This window comes from Labrus bergylta, chromosome 4 (genome assembly GCF_963930695.1).
Source record: "Labrus bergylta chromosome 4, fLabBer1.1, whole genome shotgun sequence".
NCBI lineage: Eukaryota > Metazoa > Chordata > Actinopteri > Labriformes > Labridae > Labrus > Labrus bergylta.
In genome coordinates, this window is record NC_089198.1 from 28,905,871 (window position 1) to 28,927,009 (window position 21,139).

Genomic DNA, 21,139 nt, shown 5'->3' on the forward strand with positions numbered 1-21,139 from the left:
AATTTTCTTCAATCCTGGCGCTTCCCATAGCGTTTCTCCCAAGAATTTGCCTAATGTAATGTGAAATCAGTTCCATATCCACCCTTTCACCTGCATCAGCTGCTCGCTAAGCCTGCCAGGGGGAAAACAAAAATCCAGATTTTCCAGGGTTCTTACAACACAGCATAACCTCACCTTAGACTTCAGTCTTGATTTAAAACTGATTGGATTGCAGATTCTGTCAAAATTGCTGGAACCTGTCCCTTGTTATTGTCTGGCTGTTTCAGGCTCCTTCCCTCCTTCTCACCCTCACTCAGGGTTAGCTGAATAGCTAGGAGAGCTCGCATGTGCGTGGGCAGTTTAAGCGCCTCTTTTTCTTTTCAAGCAGGAGCCCACACAGCGCCCTCATTTCCCTGCTAAATTTAAACCAGAGGCCATGTTAACAGTGTGATGTTATCGACCCCTTTCTAACCATATTTCTATTGGCAGAGTGGCCTAAACCTGAGTAGGCAACTCCACACCACTGAGGGTGCTCCGTCACTATGCACTCAGGAACCTCTAGGCTCATGTTTTTCATATATCCATCCATTAAAGTTGACACCAAAATGGCGTGATGCCTGTGCTTCTTAGCATTTCCTCCACAAGTTCGCCTTCCTGCACAAGTTCCCCGTCATTCAGCACCACTTTTCCAGGTTCATTTTGTTTGACCACTCATGCGTTTGAGTGGCATGTACGCGTTTGTGTGCGTGGGTGCGAGCACATCGATGCCTCGCTGCCTCTGCGGCCTTCACTGCCTCAGATTGAAGTTCAATGTGAATCGAGAAAAAAAGAAAAGGGAGAAAAGAAGCACCTCGGCTCGTTTCACTCCATCAATCATGACAGCTCCTTCTCTTCCACATCACTCGTTCGCCCCTCGTTCTGGTTTTTATAGCCACACATCTCAGCCCATGTCATCACATTTGCATTCATCCGCCTGCAAATTATACCGCTCCGTTTCCACGAACGACGCTTATCAGCAATGATGTGTTTTCAGCTTGCGCTGGCATTCCGAAATATAAATGAGGGATCGTTTATAATTCTCCAATGAGTTTAGGCAAAACGCAACAGCAGTTGTGATAGGAGGGGATTAAGACCAGGAAGCGATAGGAACTCTGGTGAACCTTAATGTGTTCGCTGCTCTGTTGACATACTGAGTGGAGTCAACGGTAAACAAATTAAGCAATTAGGCACATCGCAAACTGTTATTCATGGAGTTAAGTAACAGCTGTTCTTAAACGGTACTATTTAGTGGCCCGATATGTCAGGGGAGCATGAGGCGGCAGGTTTTAATGTTCCATGTGTGTCGACTAGTTGCTACTGGGACCGAGCAGAGGCCTCTCTTATGCTACAGTTAGCTGGTTGGTGATAAAGACCCGTCCACAGGGAGGAGGGTGGAGAAGTTGGGTCTTTTGTCTTTTCATATGCCAACAGTCAATGCAGGATGATGAACAGCGTCTCTCCAGTGAACAATGAATCAGTACTGTGTGAGGCTCGCTGCCTTTGTTTTAAAAAATGTCTGGAGTTACAAGAACGAAAATCTGGGCATGCAGGGAGGCAGGCACCACTGCCAAATTTAGTCTCTGAGGCGTATGTTGTATGACTCAGGGTGAGGAAAAAAAAATCTATACACATCCAAATAGCTATGGAATTTTTTTTTCTTTTGTGTCATCAGCGCTGCAAAACACTGTAACGATTTTGTATCAACTAGGTTACATGTAAACGTGTATTTCTCTCTGCTAATATAAGGAATTCATTTTCCTTTTGATTTGACTGCAAACAAAAACGTACTTTACGTACACCAAAAACGTGCTTTGGTGTTTTACATTACAGGGACTGAGATCAAAACAAATACAGACTCCAGTGTTCTGACTGTGAAGAAGAGTCAACTCTTGACACAGATTATTATGGATGTGGTTATTTGTGCTTAACACAGTGTAGCTCTAACAGAGAACACCAAATGATCACAACACATCACTTTGCTTTCAGCTGTGCAATCCTCTGAATCATGACACACGTGATGTATTTAAAACATGGCAGACATTATCACGGTCCCTTTTTTTTTACCATGAAAAGATTTGTTGGTGCAGTTCATTTGTATTCCACTAGGGTCTTTTTTTTTCTTTCAGCTTTAAAGCAGCAGAAAAAGTTAACTTACAAGTAAATTGAACAAACACTCCATGGAAACAATCTGTTTATTATCATTTGAGGAAACACATTGCTCTGGTGGTTTTGACAACATTACTTGTACATTTTTCCAAAAACTATCACAACAATCAAAACAAATGTGCTGTTTTACGTTAACAGCTGCATGATTGTGCACATGTTGTGATCGTGACAGCAGCTGTTGAGTCCCGTCTGACTTGATGTTGGACCAACAACAGTTAATGTGCTCTACTCTGCACGTTAGCTGTTGTGCACATTTTCACTGAACAATCTAAAAGATTCCTGCTGTTGAACATCTTCAATGTGAGAGAGGAACCATTTCCTCACTCTCCTCACTCTATCAGAGGCAGCTGTAGTCATGCTCAGATGAAGACGCTTGTCGCCACCCACCGCTTGGACTCAGCCTGTCGTCCTTTTTTTTTGTTTGTTTCCCGTTTTGTTCCACTTAAGTGTCACTAGTGTCATCTCTCCTGCCCCCTTGTCAACCGGGCCACCCATCAGTGAACCCCTCTGCAATTGTGGAGCGAGCTGCTAGTAAACACCAGCAAGTTGCGTTCTGCATCGATGGGGTTTGATGTCACAGGGCTAGCATAGCAGCACTGGTAATAGGATTTCACGCTCGGCACCGACGGAGCCCCGCGGCACGAAATGGGCTTTCACTTCCCCTGGGAATCACTTGGCCAAGCACAGCGAGCAAGGAGAACATTTTGAAAACATATTGAAATATTATGAATAAAAGGCCCTCCCTCTACTTCTGAAAAAGAAAGAGGAAATGCTTCCTGAGATTCTGCATAGTTAATTTCCACAGAGAGAGAGTTACCATCTTGAAAAGAGATGTTGTGTGATTAAGGAAGAGAGAGTTTTTCTTTTTTTTTTTTATTGGATCCAAAGGCGAATGAGAAACAAGGCAGTGCATCATAAACAGTAATGAACTTCAGAACCATTGCTCAACTTGGCTACGCAATTTATTCTGTGCCAGTCAACTTGTCTCCAATCCTTTTTTTTTTTTTTTTTTTTTTTTTTACTCCTTCTCGTCCATCACTCTCCCTCTCCCTCAGTGTGTTTTTTCTCTACCGCATGACTCTGTTGAAACCTACATTCATCCGTCTCTGAGCGAAAAAAAGACAAGTGCTTTTTTTCCCCTGCCTGTTGTGTTGTCTCTGACTCATTTCTCTCCCCCCGCCCTGTGTCCTGTGTCTTCTCTCCCATCAGTGGAATATTGAGGAGTCCACCGAGCATGTGAGTAACCCTCATGTGTGCTGCTGGGTTGTCTTGCAGGGCAGGCTCTTCGACCCTCTTGCAATTTGGGGGTGCAGTGTGTGCTTGTGTGTGTTTGGGTTTATGAGTTAAGTGTGTTTTTTTTTTGTGTGTGCCATGCCTGTAATCTACTCGGTGTGAATCCTCATGAAAGATCATAACCCCATTATAACCACGGTAACAGATTGGTGTCCTAATGAATCCTGAAAAAAAATCTTGTTTGTGTTTATGAGTACAACCTTAACGCATGAGGATTACTTCCGATGATGATTGCAGGTTCAAGTCTTATAATTGACTTTATACAAGAAAAAACTCACAGCAGCAGCGATGCATTCACTCACATCTAAGGCACTTACTGCAGCGAGCTCATAGCTGTTCTCCTCGTCGTTGAGCGTACGGTGCCACGGTGTCACCGAACCCAGTGAGACGCTGACATTAATCAGGCTCCCCTCACCTGCTGTCTCACCTACTGTTCCACATGACATGCCAATCTGAGGGGAGGAGCTTTGTTTTTTTTGTTTTTTTTTATCAGTTTCTCACATCTCCAAGATTGCCACCATGCCTTTCATGTTCTTTTCATTTGCCTGGATGGCAGCTCACTGTTCCATGGCTGTCACGCAGCCCTTTGTTACGGCTTATTACCTCCCAGACGTCATATTTCACTGGCATAAGCGCGGGGGCCACATACTGTTCCTAGTGAGAAATTCAATAGAAACCTGCCAGAATAACAAACATGGCTTTTCATCTTTTAAACAAGGGCAAATACTTTATTTAAAAAAAAGAAAAAAAAGGGTTATAGCTTTCAGGAAACACTATCAAATAATTACTTTGAGCAATTTTTGGTGTTTGTTTCATGACAGAAAAAATACATCATATGTTACAAGAATTGACCACCGGCGAAAATTGATGTAGAGATCATCTGTTCGATATCAACGCTCGATGTCGTTTTCAGGCACCAGCCAAATGTGCGCCGATCATTTCCTTTATTTGATAACAGCCAGTTGAACAGAAATCTGTTTAAACACATGGTCAGATTTTTCCTGCTACACCCACATAGCGTGAGTCAGGCATGCCTGCCCGTCCCTCTCCTCTTAATGTGTTGATTAACACCTGACAGACACTGTCAGAGAAAGACATCTGTTCGTCTATTTTGTTTAGGTGATAGCAGCCTGTGGGCCATTTTGACTTATGGAGTGTGACGAGCAACAGAAAGATGTCAGCAGCAAAAACATTGGCATGGCTTGCTGACTTTAGCGTGAGGTTATCACAGGGATTAAAATGAAACTGAGAATAGAGGAAATACAGCAATACGAAAATCCTACCAATCTTTGTGCTCTAGTAATAAAAAAGCAACAACCAAGAAACCAGAATTTGAGGTCTAACCCAACCTTTAATGCTATTCTCTTCACGCTACATATCTGAACACTTGGTCACATATGGGCCAGTGGTGCAGCCTGAGGTCTTTTATGTTTTCCTGAAGTGCGGCTAGTTGTGATAGAGCACAAAAGCACATGAACCATCTGCTTGAGAAAATTCAGTCAACAGACTCAGTGACCACTTTTACATTTCTTCTTAAAACCGACTGTTATCAAAGAGAGATTTTTCTGATTTCTCTTGAATTATTGACTCTGCGAGGTAAAGGGTTTCATCGATTACTCTTGTTTTTATGAAGCCCGTCTTGCTTAATTGCTTCATGTGGATATTCCTGTGAAGCACTTTTTAACAGAGGTTAGAAAAGCGTGCTATTAAAACAAATTATTATTATAACTCTTCTTACAACGCTGCCCATTTATCCCCGCCGCTCCCCACCATTGCTACTGTAGGATACAGTTATGGGAAGGCTTGTAGAAAAGAATCCATTTCTATAACTAGTCGACTTGATAATCTCTGTAATGCCCTTTGGTGCTGCTCTAAGCATTTGCTCTGAAGGAAACTTTGAAGCCTTCGCTTTTCTATTTTCTGCTGAGTTTCAAAAGCGTTGCTAGACCCGCTTTGACCTTGCCAGAATAGGGGGAGGAAGATCTCTTTGGCTGCCACTGCTGAGACTGTTAAAGCCATTTTGTACGATTAAAGTAATGAGACTTCCTCCATAAAGTTAAAATGGTTTTATGATACAGTAATTTAGCACTTTTTTCCCCTGTCTCTCTTAAAGGCGAGTATGGGAGCACTGAATGTCCCTTAAAGAGCAGCACAGTTAACAGCATTGTCAAACAGAGCGGGCTTATATCGACTGTTAAATGCTCTTCTATGGTCGGGAAATTAAAACTTCATTAGTTAAAGAAACAGCATCAGAGCAAATCCGTGTGATATTCCAGGAGCATGAGTAGCATGCGGGGAGATCCGGCAGGAAGGCTGGTAGGCGTCTGCGTGTTCGTCCTCTGAATGGCCCCAGTCAGGAACAGACAACTCCAGCGTGTGTGCTCAAGCCGCAGGCATTAATTTGTTCTCAGTATGGAGTGTGAGCTCATGTTTGTGTGTGCGCCTATGTTCATGTCTCTGTACATGCATGTATACTCCAGTGTGTGTTTTCTCGACTGTACACGGGTGAGTATGTGTGTTCACATGTTTGCGTGTCTGTTGTCATATGGGCTTTGTTCAAGCTCCGAGTGTTTAACTCCAGCGCGTGTGGGTGTGTGTGTTTTTGTTTCCGACTGATGCAGGCTGGTGAAGTGAGTGCCAGCACTGCAGCAGGTTATCAATAACAGAGTGTTACCTTGGATTGTTTGCTTTCTCTGCTCACTGTGTGTTCCTCACAGTTAAGTTACTGATGTGTTCAATGACCTGAGTGTGTCTGTGTTTTTGTGTTGAATAAATATACAACCCATGCACATTGGATTCCAGAGGACAATTAAGAATCCAATTAAGTCATTTCAATAAATGGCACCAAAGTGTGTTTCTCTGGAAGATTTATCAGGAGATTTTACACATTCATAAGTCTACCCTCCGTGGGCTTTTGTAGACTGCTGTGCAGTGATGATCCTAGACTCCTCTGGGTAAAGTCTTAAGCTTATCCATGCGGAAGCAAGAACACTGACACACTGGTGATGTTCTGGTTCACTTGGTTGGTTTGTTGGTTAATGGGTTCAAAGTGTGCCGTACAAATGGGTGAAGGATTTTTTCTTGTCTGAGAAAAGTTCAAGAAAAAATCCTTGACTTGTTAGTGTGTGTTCAAAACTGTGTCTGTTAAATACTTGAAATGTTTTGCTTCCTCTCACAGGGAAAAGTGAAAAGTGCCAGTGGATGGAGAATGGTGTTATGGTTTTTATTTTGGTGCTGTGTGATTTGTGAGGGGATAGGAGCTTGTGTGAAACGGGTTTGTGGGTTGTTTTGTTTGTTGTTGTTGTTTTTTCCCACGGAGGCAGCCATCGCTCAGGCTCACTGATTCCTTTTAACCCTCGACCTTGTGATTTTTCCATCTTACAGGAGGCCATCATTGGCGGACTGCATTCTGAAACCACCTACTCTGTCACTGTGGCAGCGTACACCACCAAGGGTGACGGAGCTAGAAGCAAGGCTAAAGTCATCACCACCACTGGAGCAGGTCAGTTTGATCAAGGTTATCATGTAAAACAACAGAATATCTGTTGACAGTGAACACTGTGGTATTATCTGTGAGGCTTAAGACTGATGACCTCTGTGTGCCTCATGGACTAGAAGACGGTCTGTGTGACAATGAGTCTTGGCAGTGTTAGTGGGATGCTACATGTATGTCAGCTCTAATCCCAAGATGGGTTAAAATGACTATCTGCTGTTAAATAGTATGAATAATATGTATCATCTTTACTTTTATAAACCAAGTGTCCTGTGGCTTATGCAAGGCAAGTTTCCTGAATGAGCCTCAAGTTTAGTGACCTTAAGAGCTGCTACTTTGCACATAGTGTTGCCTTATATAGAGCTACTTGTTATTTACCCTAAGCAAAGATTCCCACAGAGAGTGATACGTTGTACTGTTAAAATACAGCAGGAGGAGATCCCCAAAGAGATACAACACACAGCTATTCTAAAGTTTCTCTCAGTACTTATTTATTAAAATTGTTCCTGCATGTTTAGAGGAATAATACGGCAACTTATTCTTTTCTTTTACACTTCCTAATCTTTATTTCTAGTCCCAGGAAAGCCGACCATGATGATCAGCACCACCATGGGAAACACAGCGCTGATCCAGTGGCAGCCACCAAAGGAAATGGTAGGCGAGCTGATGGGCTACCAGCTGCAGTACAAGCGCACTGACGAGGAGACCTTCATCTCACGTGAGCTGAAAAAGACCGATGACCATTACACGGCCACCGGGCTGCACAAAGGCGCCACCTATGTGTTCCGTCTCAGCGCTCGTAACCGCGCCGGCATCGGCGAGGCCTACGTGAAGGAGATCAGCACCCCCGAGGACGTGCCTTCAGGCTTCCCATTCAACCTGCAGGTCACGGGACTCACCCAGTCCAGCACCCAGCTGACCTGGGAGCCCCCGCTGATGGCCGAAAGGAACGGCAAGATCGTTCACTACATGGTTGTGTACAGAGACATCAACAGTCAACAAAACAGCACCAACCGCACGGCTGACACGCACATGACAATCCAGGGCCTTAATCCTGACACCACCTACGACATCCGGGTGCAGGCATACACCAGTAAGGGCGGGGGACCCCTCAGCCCCAGCATTCAGAGCAGGACCATGTCCAACGGTATGACGACACATGACTGACATTTATACACAAACACACAGGAGGTGTTTGATTTGAAAACAGAAAAACAGGGTCACAATATAATAATATCATTACATAATCACATTATATTTACACAGGCAACGCTTGCAACAACCTACGTCAGCACGCCCATCAACATCACATCACCTGAAGTGTGAACACTCTTTAAGTGGCTCTTTTCTGTCTTTATCAGTGCCACATCTTTCTCATCTAACACTCTATACAGTACAGCTCTGTGTTTATTGATTTGTAGAGTACTAATCTCATTACACGCTACAGTCACATTACCACGTCGCCTCAGCCTTCCTCCTATTAGTCACAAATGTAAGGAGTACTCAGCATGTACATCCCCATGCATTTTATAATCTTATAAATGTAAGACTTCTTATTTATAGCCAGTTAATCGTGAGGCCTATTTTAAGACATATGTTGTCATGTGCATTTCTTGGTAATCACAGAGATCTTGGTCTGTTTGCATGCGTTGTTATAAACGGTGTGAAATAAATGGAACAGGCTTAGGGACATGAAGGCTATTTTTATGTGATCTGTAAACAAGCGTGAAAGAGATTGTTGATGTTCTTCGAACGCCCCTGTGGCTTGTCAGGTTTTGGTTCAAAGGTATCACTGCATAATGTGTTCACATTATTTTCTGAGAGGGTTTCTTGTTGCTACTGTAGTGTGAAATTGAATTATGCACGTTTTGTGGCGTACAAGATGTCATGTATGAGATAATAATCGAAAGATTTTCCCATCCCAGATTTTCCCACCCTTAACTTCGGTGTCAAAGCTGTGATGAAAACATCAGTCCTCCTCACCTGGGATTTGCCACCAAACTACAAATCCCAAGTGCCTTTCAAGGTGAGTGCAAGGATTTAAGTAATCCTGACGAGTACACAAAGAACATATTTTAGATAGACTTTATCTTTAAACCTGCTGTCCAATAAAAGACTTTATAATGCTAGTTACTTTTGTACTTTTTAATCAGATAACGTTTTATTCTCTATTTAAATAAAGTTAGCATTGTACAAGAATTACAGCACTTTTTATTTTGATTGCTTTACACAACGTGCATATCTTTTCTTATAAAGGAAGCTCAACACTTTTAGATTTTGACACTTCGACTGAGGTGCTATACGGGTACTTCCCTATTTGCACTGTGAGATACAAAAGTCAGTTTCCTGTTCATTTACAAGATGTATTAATCTGTCAAAATGATATCATACCAATTCCCACTCCAAGGTAATGGTGCAAAGACAATTTGAAGTGTAAAAAAAACGAATGGATATGCTCCAATGGGCAGGTGTGACACCTAAGCACGTGAGACAAAGTGTCTCACTGAGAGTCCTGCTGCTTTTGTCCACGTGTGTGCAAGTATGCGTTGGAGGGAGTGATGAGAGAGAAATTGCATTTGTCTAGAGTTCTAGATTGTGTTTTGTTTGTGTTCAAAGCATAACTCAAATCTTTCCCTGGTGCGCACACAGATCTTATACAACCAGCAAAGCGTGGAAGTGCAGGGAAACCTGAAGAGGAAGCTGATCTCGCAGCTGCAGCCGGACACAGACTACTCCTTTGTGCTGACAAGCAGGGGCAACATTGCTGGGGGTCTGCAGCAGCAGGTGTCCATCCGCACTGCCCCCGACCTGATCAAGACCAAGCCCAGCACACATCAGGCTCAGGGTGGCAAGATGACCATCAACCTGCCTCAGGTTCAGACCACAACACATGTCAGGTCAGTAGTGAGACACATGGGACCACACACACAGGCCGGCTCTGACACAAAAAAGAAATACTACAATAAAGGGTTTTTGTTGCAACACAGTAGACTAGCATTAGAGATCAACTAGCTTTATTTGATTTGGTTATTGTTTCTCTAGTATCCTGTGTAAAGTATTAGAAGGGACCTATATATTTTAACACAGTCGCACTGACGAGATGGTTATGATCAACGTTAGCAGCTATTCTAAGATACATTAACATTCAAATGAGTAACAGTAGTGAAAGCACAGAATCATTTAATTATTGATGTACAATAAAAACTAGATTTTCATCGTATGAAAATATAGGAGTAGGGAGCAAAACTGACTGTAGCAGCTCAAGAGGCGAACTTCTTTCTGTTCAATACTAAATCCTGAAACTGGAACTTTTAATTTAGCCAACTTAACACGAAAGCTGATGATAATTGAGACTTCTAAGATCGGGTGAAGCTGTATTATCTTTTGACTCAAATTGTTAAGAGCAGAATTGTGTCTGACCCTGACAAGTAAAGCCTTTCCTTCCAGATACGCACGCGTACACACACACACACACACACACACACACACACACACACACACACACACACACACACACACACACATCCGTGTAGTGAGAGTGCAGAGGGTTGATTGGTGAAAAGATTACAGGGCTGTCAGGGCTGGCCAAGCTCCAGCACAGATTGACAGGCAAAGAGCACACGTGATTGGGGATGTGAGAGTGGAGGTGTGTGTGTGTGTGTGTGTGTGTGTGTGTGTGTGTGTGTGTGTGTGTGTGTGTGTGTGTGTGTGTGTGCGTGCGTGCGTGCGTGTGCGTGTGCTTGTGTGTGTGTGGGTGGGTGAGAGAGGGGGTGAGGGGTCTTGTTATACATGTCTTCTCCCTCTCCCAGACTTGACTGACTGTTGAATCACATACTTGAGGCCTAGAGAGAAAGGGGAGAAAAGCAGCTGCTCTTTCTGTCAGCAGGGTTAGGCTGATTTTACAAGTGGTTGAAACTTTCAGCTGAGGGAAGACAGACCGGGGGTGAACTGGGGCACCGGCGAAGGACAACCAGAGAACCAGTGCATAAATAAACATATCGGTGTTCTCATACATCCACAAAAGTCCTGAATATTTCCAAGAACTTTCTGGATGAGCTGCTGAGTGAATGTAAAACGACCACATTTTTCATCCTGACTTTATTGAGACTTTTTCCCGCAAGACCACAAGTAATATTTTATATATATGTATAAGGCAGCAGGTAAAATTCAGCAAAGTTCAACTTGAGCAGATGGGAGGGATGGGGTGAGCTGAAGGCTCTGTGAGCTGAAGGCTCCTCTCACTGGGATCGTGTTTGTTCCAGTCTACATGGCAGATGTTCTTAGTGATTAGCCATTAATTGGAGAATGCAGAGCCAATCTGCTGGTGTTCGACCTTGGTTGGAACCCGCTTGTGTACCACCCTTAGTTTTGAATCCAGTCCAGAAAACGTCACAGTGAAAGTATGTCTTCCTAAATGTTTTGACTGTGTTCATTAATACACTTGGCCCCTTTTGATGTCAGCGTGTATGCGCTACAGTCAGCCTGTCTTTACACAAGCTCTATTTTTCTTGGCAGGTGGTACTACATCGTGGTGGTGCCGGTGTCCCAGTCAACACGACAGTGGAAGAATCCAGACGAGATGGACCTAGACGAGGTGAGTGCCAGCTGGTGGCTGATTGGCTAATGTGTGAGGTCAGGAGTCACGGATTGCATCTTCCGTTCCAACTGGGTAGGAAGTCACTGTTTGGAGCTAATTAGCTCTGCCCTCCTGGGCTCGGGAGGGGGGTGACACGGCAGAGAGATTTTAAACAATGACTCACTCGGGCAGGTGGGGAATGTCCTGATTGGATGCCAAATCTGTAAACTGTACCCATCTGCTAAATCCAAAGGTTTGAGTGCAAAGTGAATATTCTTTAGCTTATTATTCAGCTATGGATGTTAATGTTTGGAAATGTGTTTCTGTAGGACTTTTCAAACCAGTAGTTATAAACTACTGCTCTAGATCCATATTTTTCCTTAAAGTCTCAGTTTGGAAACCCCAAACAAAGTTTCACATGAGATATTCAAATGAGGATAAAGATTTATGACTACTTTATTATTCTATTGAATAAAGGTCTTCCTTGTCCACGAGAGAATTTAAGCTAAATGACGTGCCTAAATATTAATAGCATCATTTTTAAGTAAACTCGTCGCTTTTGCATTGCTTTTGTTTAAGTTCCCTGAAGAAATAAGACTGGAGACCTAGAGAGGGAGAGAGATGGGACTCCCTGAGTCATTAAACACCGAGCAGGCCATTGTCTCCTCCCTTCGACATAATGATTTAATAAAGCTACATCTGGAGCAGCGCATGAGACATCACTGACAGAAAACAAAATGCTGCTGAAAACATAATGCCGCAGTGTTGTATGCTCCTGCTCATTTATTAACCAGGCTGGCAGTCATGCTGAGATTGTGTGCTGGAGCGAGCGCTAATTGCTTACTTCGTAGCTTGGCTGCATTGTTTGCAAAGATGTATAAGTGAGCAAAGGGCATGGTAGCTGTGGAGTCATTATCTCTTATTTGGAGACATAGGAAGTAGCAGACCTAGACAGTTTGATTGCAAGGAAGTTAGGACATGCAGTTGTTCAAGCTTACTCTAATTTGTTAAAGCGCACAAGCTGCGTAAAAATGGACTTTTGGCATCCATCTTCCGATCCATTTATTAATGAGAAGTTATTTTTTATAGCTCGTCCTCAGAGTTCAGGGTTCAAAATGAATTTCAAAATTGACCTTTTGCTTTCTGTTTTTTTTTTTTTACAGCTGCTCAGGTCAAGTGAAGGCCCTGTTCTGAGGCGAAGGCGCCACCTGGACTCCTCTAAGCCTTACATAGCTGCCAAGTTGGCCTCCCTGCCGACCACGTTCACCCTGGGTGATGAAAAGAGGTACAACGGCTTCTACAACAAGCCCCTGACCAGTCCGCAGGAGTATAAGTGCTTCGTCCTGGCCGTGCTCCGATCCGAGGGGACAGACAGCGCTGCAAACTATGTAAGACACACATTTATGTGAAACTGTCATTTTACTGATTAAGGGCTGACAATCACACTCAACAGCGTGCCTCAGAGTAGTATTTTTCACTTTCTGAGTAAAGCCCCCTCCTGGATTTGTTAGATTAAAACGTCATTTACCTGAGCTTGTACTCTATATTTGTTTTGTGTCACTTTTCCTTTTTTCAGACAAACTACTTAAGTTTATCACCCATCCTCAGGCTGTGACAACGTTTCCAATCAAACCGTTGGCAAAATGGCAGTGGCAAGCCAAATTGTTGTTGTTTTTATTACCACTTACCCTTTACTAGCGCCGCCTCTAAAAGGCATTGCAGCTTGTCCTGATAACTCCCTTATCAGTTGACAACAACATCAGAGATCCAGCTTTGCCATTTTGGAGAGCTGGTTGGGCACCGTGCAGATCTCTGAACAATGCTTATACAAGACCCTTGGCTTTCTAAGTGGAGGCCCTGTATACTCGTCAAACATGACACTAACGCAGACTCCCAGCTCTCCTAAGGATGGTCTGGAGTAAACTTTACTGCAGGAAGAACGAGAGCCTGCAATTGCTCTGGGCTCCTCCACTACCCGAGACATGCATATTCAGAAGCTGGGCCACGGGCGAGCACAGAGGGGAGGGGGAGGGGGGGGGGTGCAAGTTCTTCATGTCCAAAACCAAATCCCAGACTTTTCACCTATTACTTTCTCTCCTCTCACATCTCCTCCCTTTTTTTCTTTTTCGCTCCCTCTCTTCTTTTCTTTGTCTCTCTCCCTCTACCCATCTTTCTCCACCATGAAGAGAGCAGAGGAGATTGATTAGTGCAGCTGGAGTTAAGAGGAAGACGAGGGCCTGGTCACAGGGCCTAGGGAGTCTGTAAAGCAGGCCTGATTCCCTTGAAATGCTGCTTTAAATGTCCCTAAAGCCCCCCCCCCACCCCCACCCACCCCCTCCTCCTCTCAGTAATCCTCCTCTCCTTCGCTCTGACAAGGGGAGGGAGGTGCGAAGGAGGCTACATTGGGCAGCCTTGATACACTTGACTTCAAAGGAGATGCTTAAACCCCATCGCTGCACAACACTCTCACTGCAACCGCCAGACGCTGCAGGTTGGATCAGTGGCACTCAAGATTTGTCTTTTTCGGTGTACTTCCCCTCCTTTAACTACGTAGAACCCTCCCACTTTAAAACTTAATCACTTGGATTAATCAGGCTTCACTTACAGGGTGAGTCAATCAGTGTGTTTACCTTCAGGTAACCCAATTTCTTCCACTTCATGCAAATGAGACGCCTGGTTTCCTTAACTCAGGGACATGTATCCAGAAACTCTCTTAGCGGAGCTGCATTGATGGAAAAAAAAACCCTTCCTCACCATGTATGAAGAGTTTTTTATTATAGGGTTTTTACAAAGACAGCAGGGAAAGAGCTGAGTGACCGGGATTAAAGTTGAGATAATTACTCTTGCAGTTTATCCTTGCAGCCAAAGTAATTATATCCAATGTCAGACCAACAACGAAAGAGAAAAAGTTGCCATTCAAAACCGAGCAGTAGAGTGTTGTGTAACAAACCAAGGACGTGCATGCATTGGGAGCTAAACTGACAGGTTTTGTACTACAGAGCCTGCCCTCTCAATGAACCGTCAGTCCAAAGACCTTCTTCAGGCCCTGTCACAAATTCACTCAAAATATTCAATCCTTGGTTCAAAGTACAGTAGACCGTGGGAGAGAAATCCTATAACTGACCTGAAACATGGGATTCAAGGTGACAGGATCACTGCAGTGCATGTAACACACGCTTCTCTCCCTCTGACCTTGTTTTCCTGTGTGCATGACAACATGCCCGAATTCTGAGGTGGAGACTACAGGCAGGCTGTCATTGATTGCTGCACAAATCCCCCAAACGCACGCTTTGTGAAACTCAGATACCACTGCAGCGTTTGTTTTTGTCACCCCCAACGCCGCACTTGCAAACATTTATTACCAAACACAAACGGGTACAGAAGGTAAAGCAGGCAGCGGGATGGAGCAGTTGGCAGAAGCCGCCTCGAGCAGGATCTTCACCAGACCCAGGAGAATAAGACAACAAGTACTGGAGTAAATGACTTGTGTCTTTACTACACTTCCCCAGCACCGCCCAAACTCCCTCAGAGTAGATCAAACAGGACCGCCAGGGTTTAATAAGCCCTCGTATATCAGTGGCCACAAGCAGCCAGCAGTGGTTGGAGGAAAAAAGAGAGGGAAGGAAAAGGCAAAAGGGGGGGATGAGAGAGAGAGAAAGAGAAAAAGAGAGTGTGCCTTCATGTCTCCCCAGCACCCAAGGCAGATAAACAAGCCGGGGGAAGTGTGAAATGGGATGATAGATGCTGGGTGTGTATAAACAGTATCATTTAATGCGAGAAGAGAGTGAGGGAGGGAGGTAGCATGAAATATTGTGTGATGTGAGACAGAGAGGAAGGGAGCTGTTGGAGAGAGGAAAAGAGGAAAGCAAATATTTTGTATTGTGTCCCGTCCAGTCTGTGAAGCTCGCATGAGACAAAGTGAACTGGTGGGAGAGACGGAGAACGTGCTAATGTGTGTTTTTCTTTTGATAGCGGAGAGGTGAGTCTGTGGCTCACAGACGTGTTCACAACAGTTTTTCTGTTTGCAGAGCTTTTCAGACATTTTCTATTCCACTCACTCGCGACAAGAATTGTCTCTGTAGCACTAATTCTTTCGGTGCTCTGGGCTCAAAACACCCTTAACATGGAAGACCGGCTTCTTTCCATATTCAAAAGGCTCCAACAAACAATATCAAGGGAGAATTATGAAAAACAGGATTGTTTACTCCCCAGCAAAGAGTAAAAAAGCAAATCCAGATACAAGTTTTCACCGAGGGTGGTCGAAGGGATTTTCAATTCAACCCCTTCTCTGCCGTTTACACCCGTAGTTCTTCTCCCCTCGAGTGATGCCTCCAGATATCTGGATGCTTGGTATTCAGACGGCCAGAGAGGGAAAAGTGCAGTTCTGGTGCTGAATTGGAAAGAGGGGCATGTGAGGGGAAAACAAGTGGTGAAAAGAAAGTGTAAAAGGAGAACTGCAGTGTGAGGGAGAAGGGTCATCATACAGGGTAGGCTACACCCTGCAGCCATGCTTCTGCTCCTCAAAGATAAAGACATACTCTTACATACTCGTCATGTTTTCTCTTCACCTCTGTATTTAGCGTCTCTATACAGCCTCTTCTCCTCTCCCTCTCGTTGTCTTTCCCCCCCGTGTCATGCAGCAATGAGCTCCTCAGCCTCCCCGGGGAGGCAGAGAGAACGGCAGATACGTAATGGGTAGTCTTTGCATGTTTGTTTGTTTGTCTGGCGCACACCCCCGCGGCTTATTTAGCCCCTTTTGGGGAGTCGCGGAGCTTGCAGGGTCAACGGCGAGTTGAAACAAATGCTGCCTGTGCTGCACGTAGCGGATGCTGTGCTCAGGGGACGGCAGAGCAGCGGCCGACTCGGGAAGCTGTGTAGCCCACAGGCCAGATAGCTGACTCGATACACTGCTACCACTATTACACCTCTAGTTCAGTCTGTGTGTGTGTGTGTGTCTCCTCGCTCTGTGCCATCTCTCATCACCCACTCTCTTTCTCTCTCGCTCTCCTTCTCTTTCTCTGTCTCAGACAAACACTTACAATCATACACGTACGCTCTCAGCAGCAGCAACCTAGACAAACACACACTCTCGTGGAGACTCAGAGGAGCTCAGAAAAAAAAAAGAAAAATGTATGCTCACACAGTGCTCTTACACTCATTTATTTAGTCTCTACACACTACCACACTCTTGCTCTTTCTCTCATTAAGAGATGCACTCACATCGATTCACTCTTCAGGCTTACAGTTGGACATACAGTGAAGCGATCATACGTATGTGCAGTGTTAACACCCACCTTTATATCCTCTCCTTTGTCTCTTCTCAGTAGAATTTCATTGAATTTGAACAGAAACCTGACTCCAATATCTGATCTGCTTATAATTCTTTCAATTGTATCTAGTGTTTAAAGGCTATTCTTGATCTGTTTCTATGGTTTCCAGTCGTGTGTTTGTGCCACTGGGTTGTGTTTATATTTATATTGCATGAAGTTGCACTGAGATATACATTTCTTATGCACTGTTGCCCAAGGTGAATTTCCCCTCAGGGACAATCAGCATATCTAATCTTATTTACCGTATTTCAGGTTTGCTTTCAGCATTTTTCACCTGTTACAGTTATAAATAACTGCCAACCACGGATTGAAATTGAGACTGTCAGCACAACATGAAACAGATCACCAACGATATACAGTCTGGATTGAATAAATATTTTACGCTTTGAAATTACAATCGTAACATACTTATTTTATACTGGGTCTTGTTCCTAATACTGGAGTAATAGCCAAAGATAATGACATCTAAATGTCTAAATGAAATCATGATCAGTGGAATTTGTAGAGTAAGCATTGTGATACATAGATCATTTACTGAAGAAGACTGAACACTGTAAACATACAGTACACTAAGAAGAGAGCTGCTTAAACAAAGAACAAAAATCATCTCTTTGAATTATGTGACAGATGTGTTACATCATTCTAGTATAGAGTCAGTCAGTCAGTACGTTTACATGTACAGTTAAGTTGAGCTACAGTTATAGGTGGAGTAGGACTTTGATTGAATTGGACTACTGTCCTTGTCCCAGTAAACCTTCACCAGAGATAAATCACCATGTCTGAATCTACTGCGCTAGGTGGCAAAACGCCCCCTTTCAGCTAGTTACTATTGGACCTTCTTCAGATTGACCTACAAAGTTACATACAAAACATTCAACAAATGAGCAGCAAACTTTATTTTCTTTCATCGATGTACTTCAATGTGATTAAGTCCTTCAGCTGACACAACATTAAATTATGTCCCCTCCTTGTGTCTAAAAATATGTGAATCTCGTTCAAGCGCTCACCATTTGATGCCGTCGTCTTGTTTTCTTCCCCGGCTTTCTTTCTACACATTTCTGCTGTGCATGTTCCAGGTCGAAGCCCGGCGTACTGTGGAACATGCACTGAACGCCTGGGCCAGTTTTACTCCGATTGAGGTGTTAGAAAAATCAATTCCCAACCGAATTATATCTAGGTGTGTTAGTCCAACTTTGAAATATTACGCCTGAGATGGATTTAAGTGTTTACGTTGATTTTAAAAGTCCGGTTTTAGGCGGACTAACACAGCAAATCAAAATTGTATCGTCATGTAAACGTAGTTGAGTGTTTGAATGTTTCATAAAGTACATTTGTCATTTAGCCGAGTGAATCCAGGTATTCTATTAACATGGCTCTAATCTACACAAACCCCTTTCTGTCCATTTTATACACATGTACACACTGACTCAAAAGGCTAAGAGACACACACACACACACACACACACACACACACACACACACACACACACACGTACATCTCTCACTGTGTGTGACTCACTCTCAGACTCACACATTCCTTCGCTGCACCATCGCTCCATTGTGATATCACTCTGCGAGGGCATTAGGATCTGCGTGACTGAGCTTTTATCAGATATTAGGGCCGTTTAAATGGATGATCCCAGTACTTTGCCGTGACCAACAGACAAAAAGCTCTCTCTTTTTGTCCGTCCATCCCCTCTCCTCTCACTCTTCTTACCCTTATCCCTCTCTGAAAGCACAGCTGCAGTCATTTGTTACACCATCCCCCAAAAAAAAAAATCCCAGGATTCCCTGCAGGGCCGTATCCTACAGCCTTTTTTGGGCCCTCCTGAAGGAACAGGAAGCCTTGTGGTGTCATCACATCAGTTGTGTCCCACCACTGTGTACTCTTTGTTCTTAGATAATGAGTTCACACAGGACGGGAGAAAAAACGGTCTCATGAGCTCCTTTGTGTGTATCTCTGTGTGGAAGCATGTGAAATATTGCCGCTTTAAACTACCGCTATAATGTGGAAATGTGAGTCTTTTTACCTGCTACTTGAGTCATCTCTTGTCTGTGTCTAATATCAGAGTTTCAGGTTTGCACGTACACAATTGAAACATGCTGTAAGGTTCACACCCATACAGTAAATGTTTCCGGCAGTTGCCCAAGAGAAGGCGAGATAACAGAACTGTATGACAGAGCGCAGGACTCTTTGAGCTCATCTCAGCTTATCTTTCCAATTAATATCTGCCTGTGTGCAGGAGAGCAGGCTGCTGTGCGGCTAATGATCCAGATTACTGCTGCCTGCCGCCCCGCAACTCCCGCTGCACGCTGGGAGCCCAATTCCCTTCAAGGGCTGCGATCTGTCACCCATGCCCCCTCCGCATACCCGCTTCCCCTCCCAAACCTGCGTCTCCCCTCGTCATTCAAGAGGAGCCACGCTGAGCTCTAATGACAGATGCCTCGCTCCTCCCTCTTTCTTTTCCTCATCTGTCACCTTGCTCTCCTGCAGTTGTACTCCATTTACTTCCAGATACTTTTTTTTAAACACCACACTGTGTCTCCCCGCACACACACTCACACACGCCTCTGTCGCTCCCTCCTTTACTTCTCCCATACGTCAATTGGAGACGAAAGGCGCAGAGAGATGTCTCATTTAAAACCAAGGTGGAAACGCACCCACACCGTCACCTCCTCCACCTCCTCTTCCGTCACGGTGTGAGCACTAATGAAGAAGAGATGAGTCCTCTCCTGTGCCCCCATTTATCTCTGTGGCCAAGGGACATGCACACTCATCCCTGCATCTCTGTCTGCAGCCTCTCTCTTGCTCTCCTGTCTCGCCCCAGCTCTGTCATCATCTCTAACGTGATGCAATCCTTTAATAGAGGCATAATAACTTCATTAACAGGGATGGTTATTGTTTTTTGGGAGAGAGTCTTTTGAGCTAGTTTTATGGCTGGTTCTGTTGTATCCTTGAACTGAGCTTATTAATATCATGAAAAAACTTCTCAGGATGCCAGTAGCATGAAATTTGCATTCAGATACTTTGATTTCTTTTCCTAACAAGGTCGACTTGGCAAGCTCTATATATTTTTAGTGTTTCACAGTTTCACAGTTTCCCACATTGTTACATTAGCGACAGAAAATACTGTTTGAGTCTGTTTATTTTATTTTTTATGATTTCTCCTGTATTTTTTAATTTAAAAAAAATGGGACTGCTTGTTACTTTTCTCCTTTTCTTCAATTGTTAGAGTCATTTATGAGCCTTTTGTAACATCATGTTTTTTATTCTTTATTTTAGAAATTGGACAGCAACAATATTTCAGAGCATTGTCACAGAAAAACAATTCGGTCTCTTTTGCAGTCTTCAGCTTTTTAAATATAAATATAAAGAACTAAATACAGTGTGGGAGAGATAAAGTGTGCGTTCAAAATGAACTAAAGAAATATCAGAAAAATACTAGAGAGAGAGAGAGAGAGAGAGAGAGAAAGAAATAGGCAAATAAGTGAATAAATAAAAGATTAAGCTAAATTAAATGAGGTTTGCTAAAACAAGACAACATCACAAAATCACTGCCACTAAATCTGTCTGCAAAGGTTTCACATATTTAACCCACTTGGACCAGAGTTTAACAAAAAACTTCCTTCTGTAGACGCAGACAAAAAGTGATCATTTCCAAATCTCCTCGCTCGACCCTCCTGATCTATCAGCCCTGCTTCCAGATTAGCTTGGTGCTGCATCATTCTCTTAATTAGCATCGTTGTTGCCTGAAGCGCGGTCTCTGTTTCATCAATTCCCTCCTCTGTCTCATAGAGTCTGTCTCTTTTTAGTTCGTTTTTAATGTCAGAGAGTTGTTCCTAATTGTCATTTCTGAACTCTCAAAGTTCGCACAGGACTCAAACCAGCTTCTTCTGAGCTGTCGTCTCCATGTGAATAAGAGCATGGAGAGCTGCTTCGGCTACTTTGCCTCGTTTCAGCATCGTTTTCCATCACGTTTGTGGTCATTCTACTTCTAGTAATACCCCCTTTTCTCCATTATTGATCAAAATATGAACAGGTTTTTTGAAAAGCACACAGATTGAGGAGTCAGTTTGCAAAACCGTCGGGGAGCTCGAGAATGAAGCTGCCGTCCTCTCGAAAGCGGAACGAGAAGCAAATCGATAGGAAAGTTTGAATCCAGCATTTGCATTGCCTCACCTTGCCAGTGTACAAGAATGATGTTCACATATAGATTTAGATCAACTTTATTCACAAAAAACACATCCTCTGGTTCCTCCATA

At 43.7% G+C, this 21,139-nt stretch overlaps 1 protein-coding gene across 15 annotated transcripts in view; it reads left to right on the forward strand.

The window, feature by feature from the left end:
- LOC109980547 (receptor-type tyrosine-protein phosphatase F) overlaps nt 1–21,139 on the forward strand; it is a 172,686-nt gene that overhangs the window by 119,490 nt on the left and 32,057 nt on the right. For 8 of the 15 annotated variants that reach the window (XM_065954314.1, XM_065954315.1, XM_065954313.1 and 5 more), the window contains 7 exons: nt 3,394–3,420; nt 6,862–6,979; nt 7,545–8,117; nt 8,896–8,996; nt 9,620–9,867; nt 11,486–11,564; nt 12,710–12,934. In XM_065954314.1, the coding sequence (XP_065810386.1) occupies nt 3,394–3,420; nt 6,862–6,979; nt 7,545–8,117; nt 8,896–8,996; nt 9,620–9,867; nt 11,486–11,564; nt 12,710–12,934 (1,371 nt within the window). The remainder of the gene's footprint in view (nt 1–3,393; nt 3,421–6,861; nt 6,980–7,544; nt 8,118–8,895; nt 8,997–9,619; nt 9,868–11,485; nt 11,565–12,709; nt 12,935–21,139) is intronic. The other 7 variants (XM_065954316.1, XM_029276513.2, XM_020629018.3 and 4 more) reach the window with 1 other exon arrangement.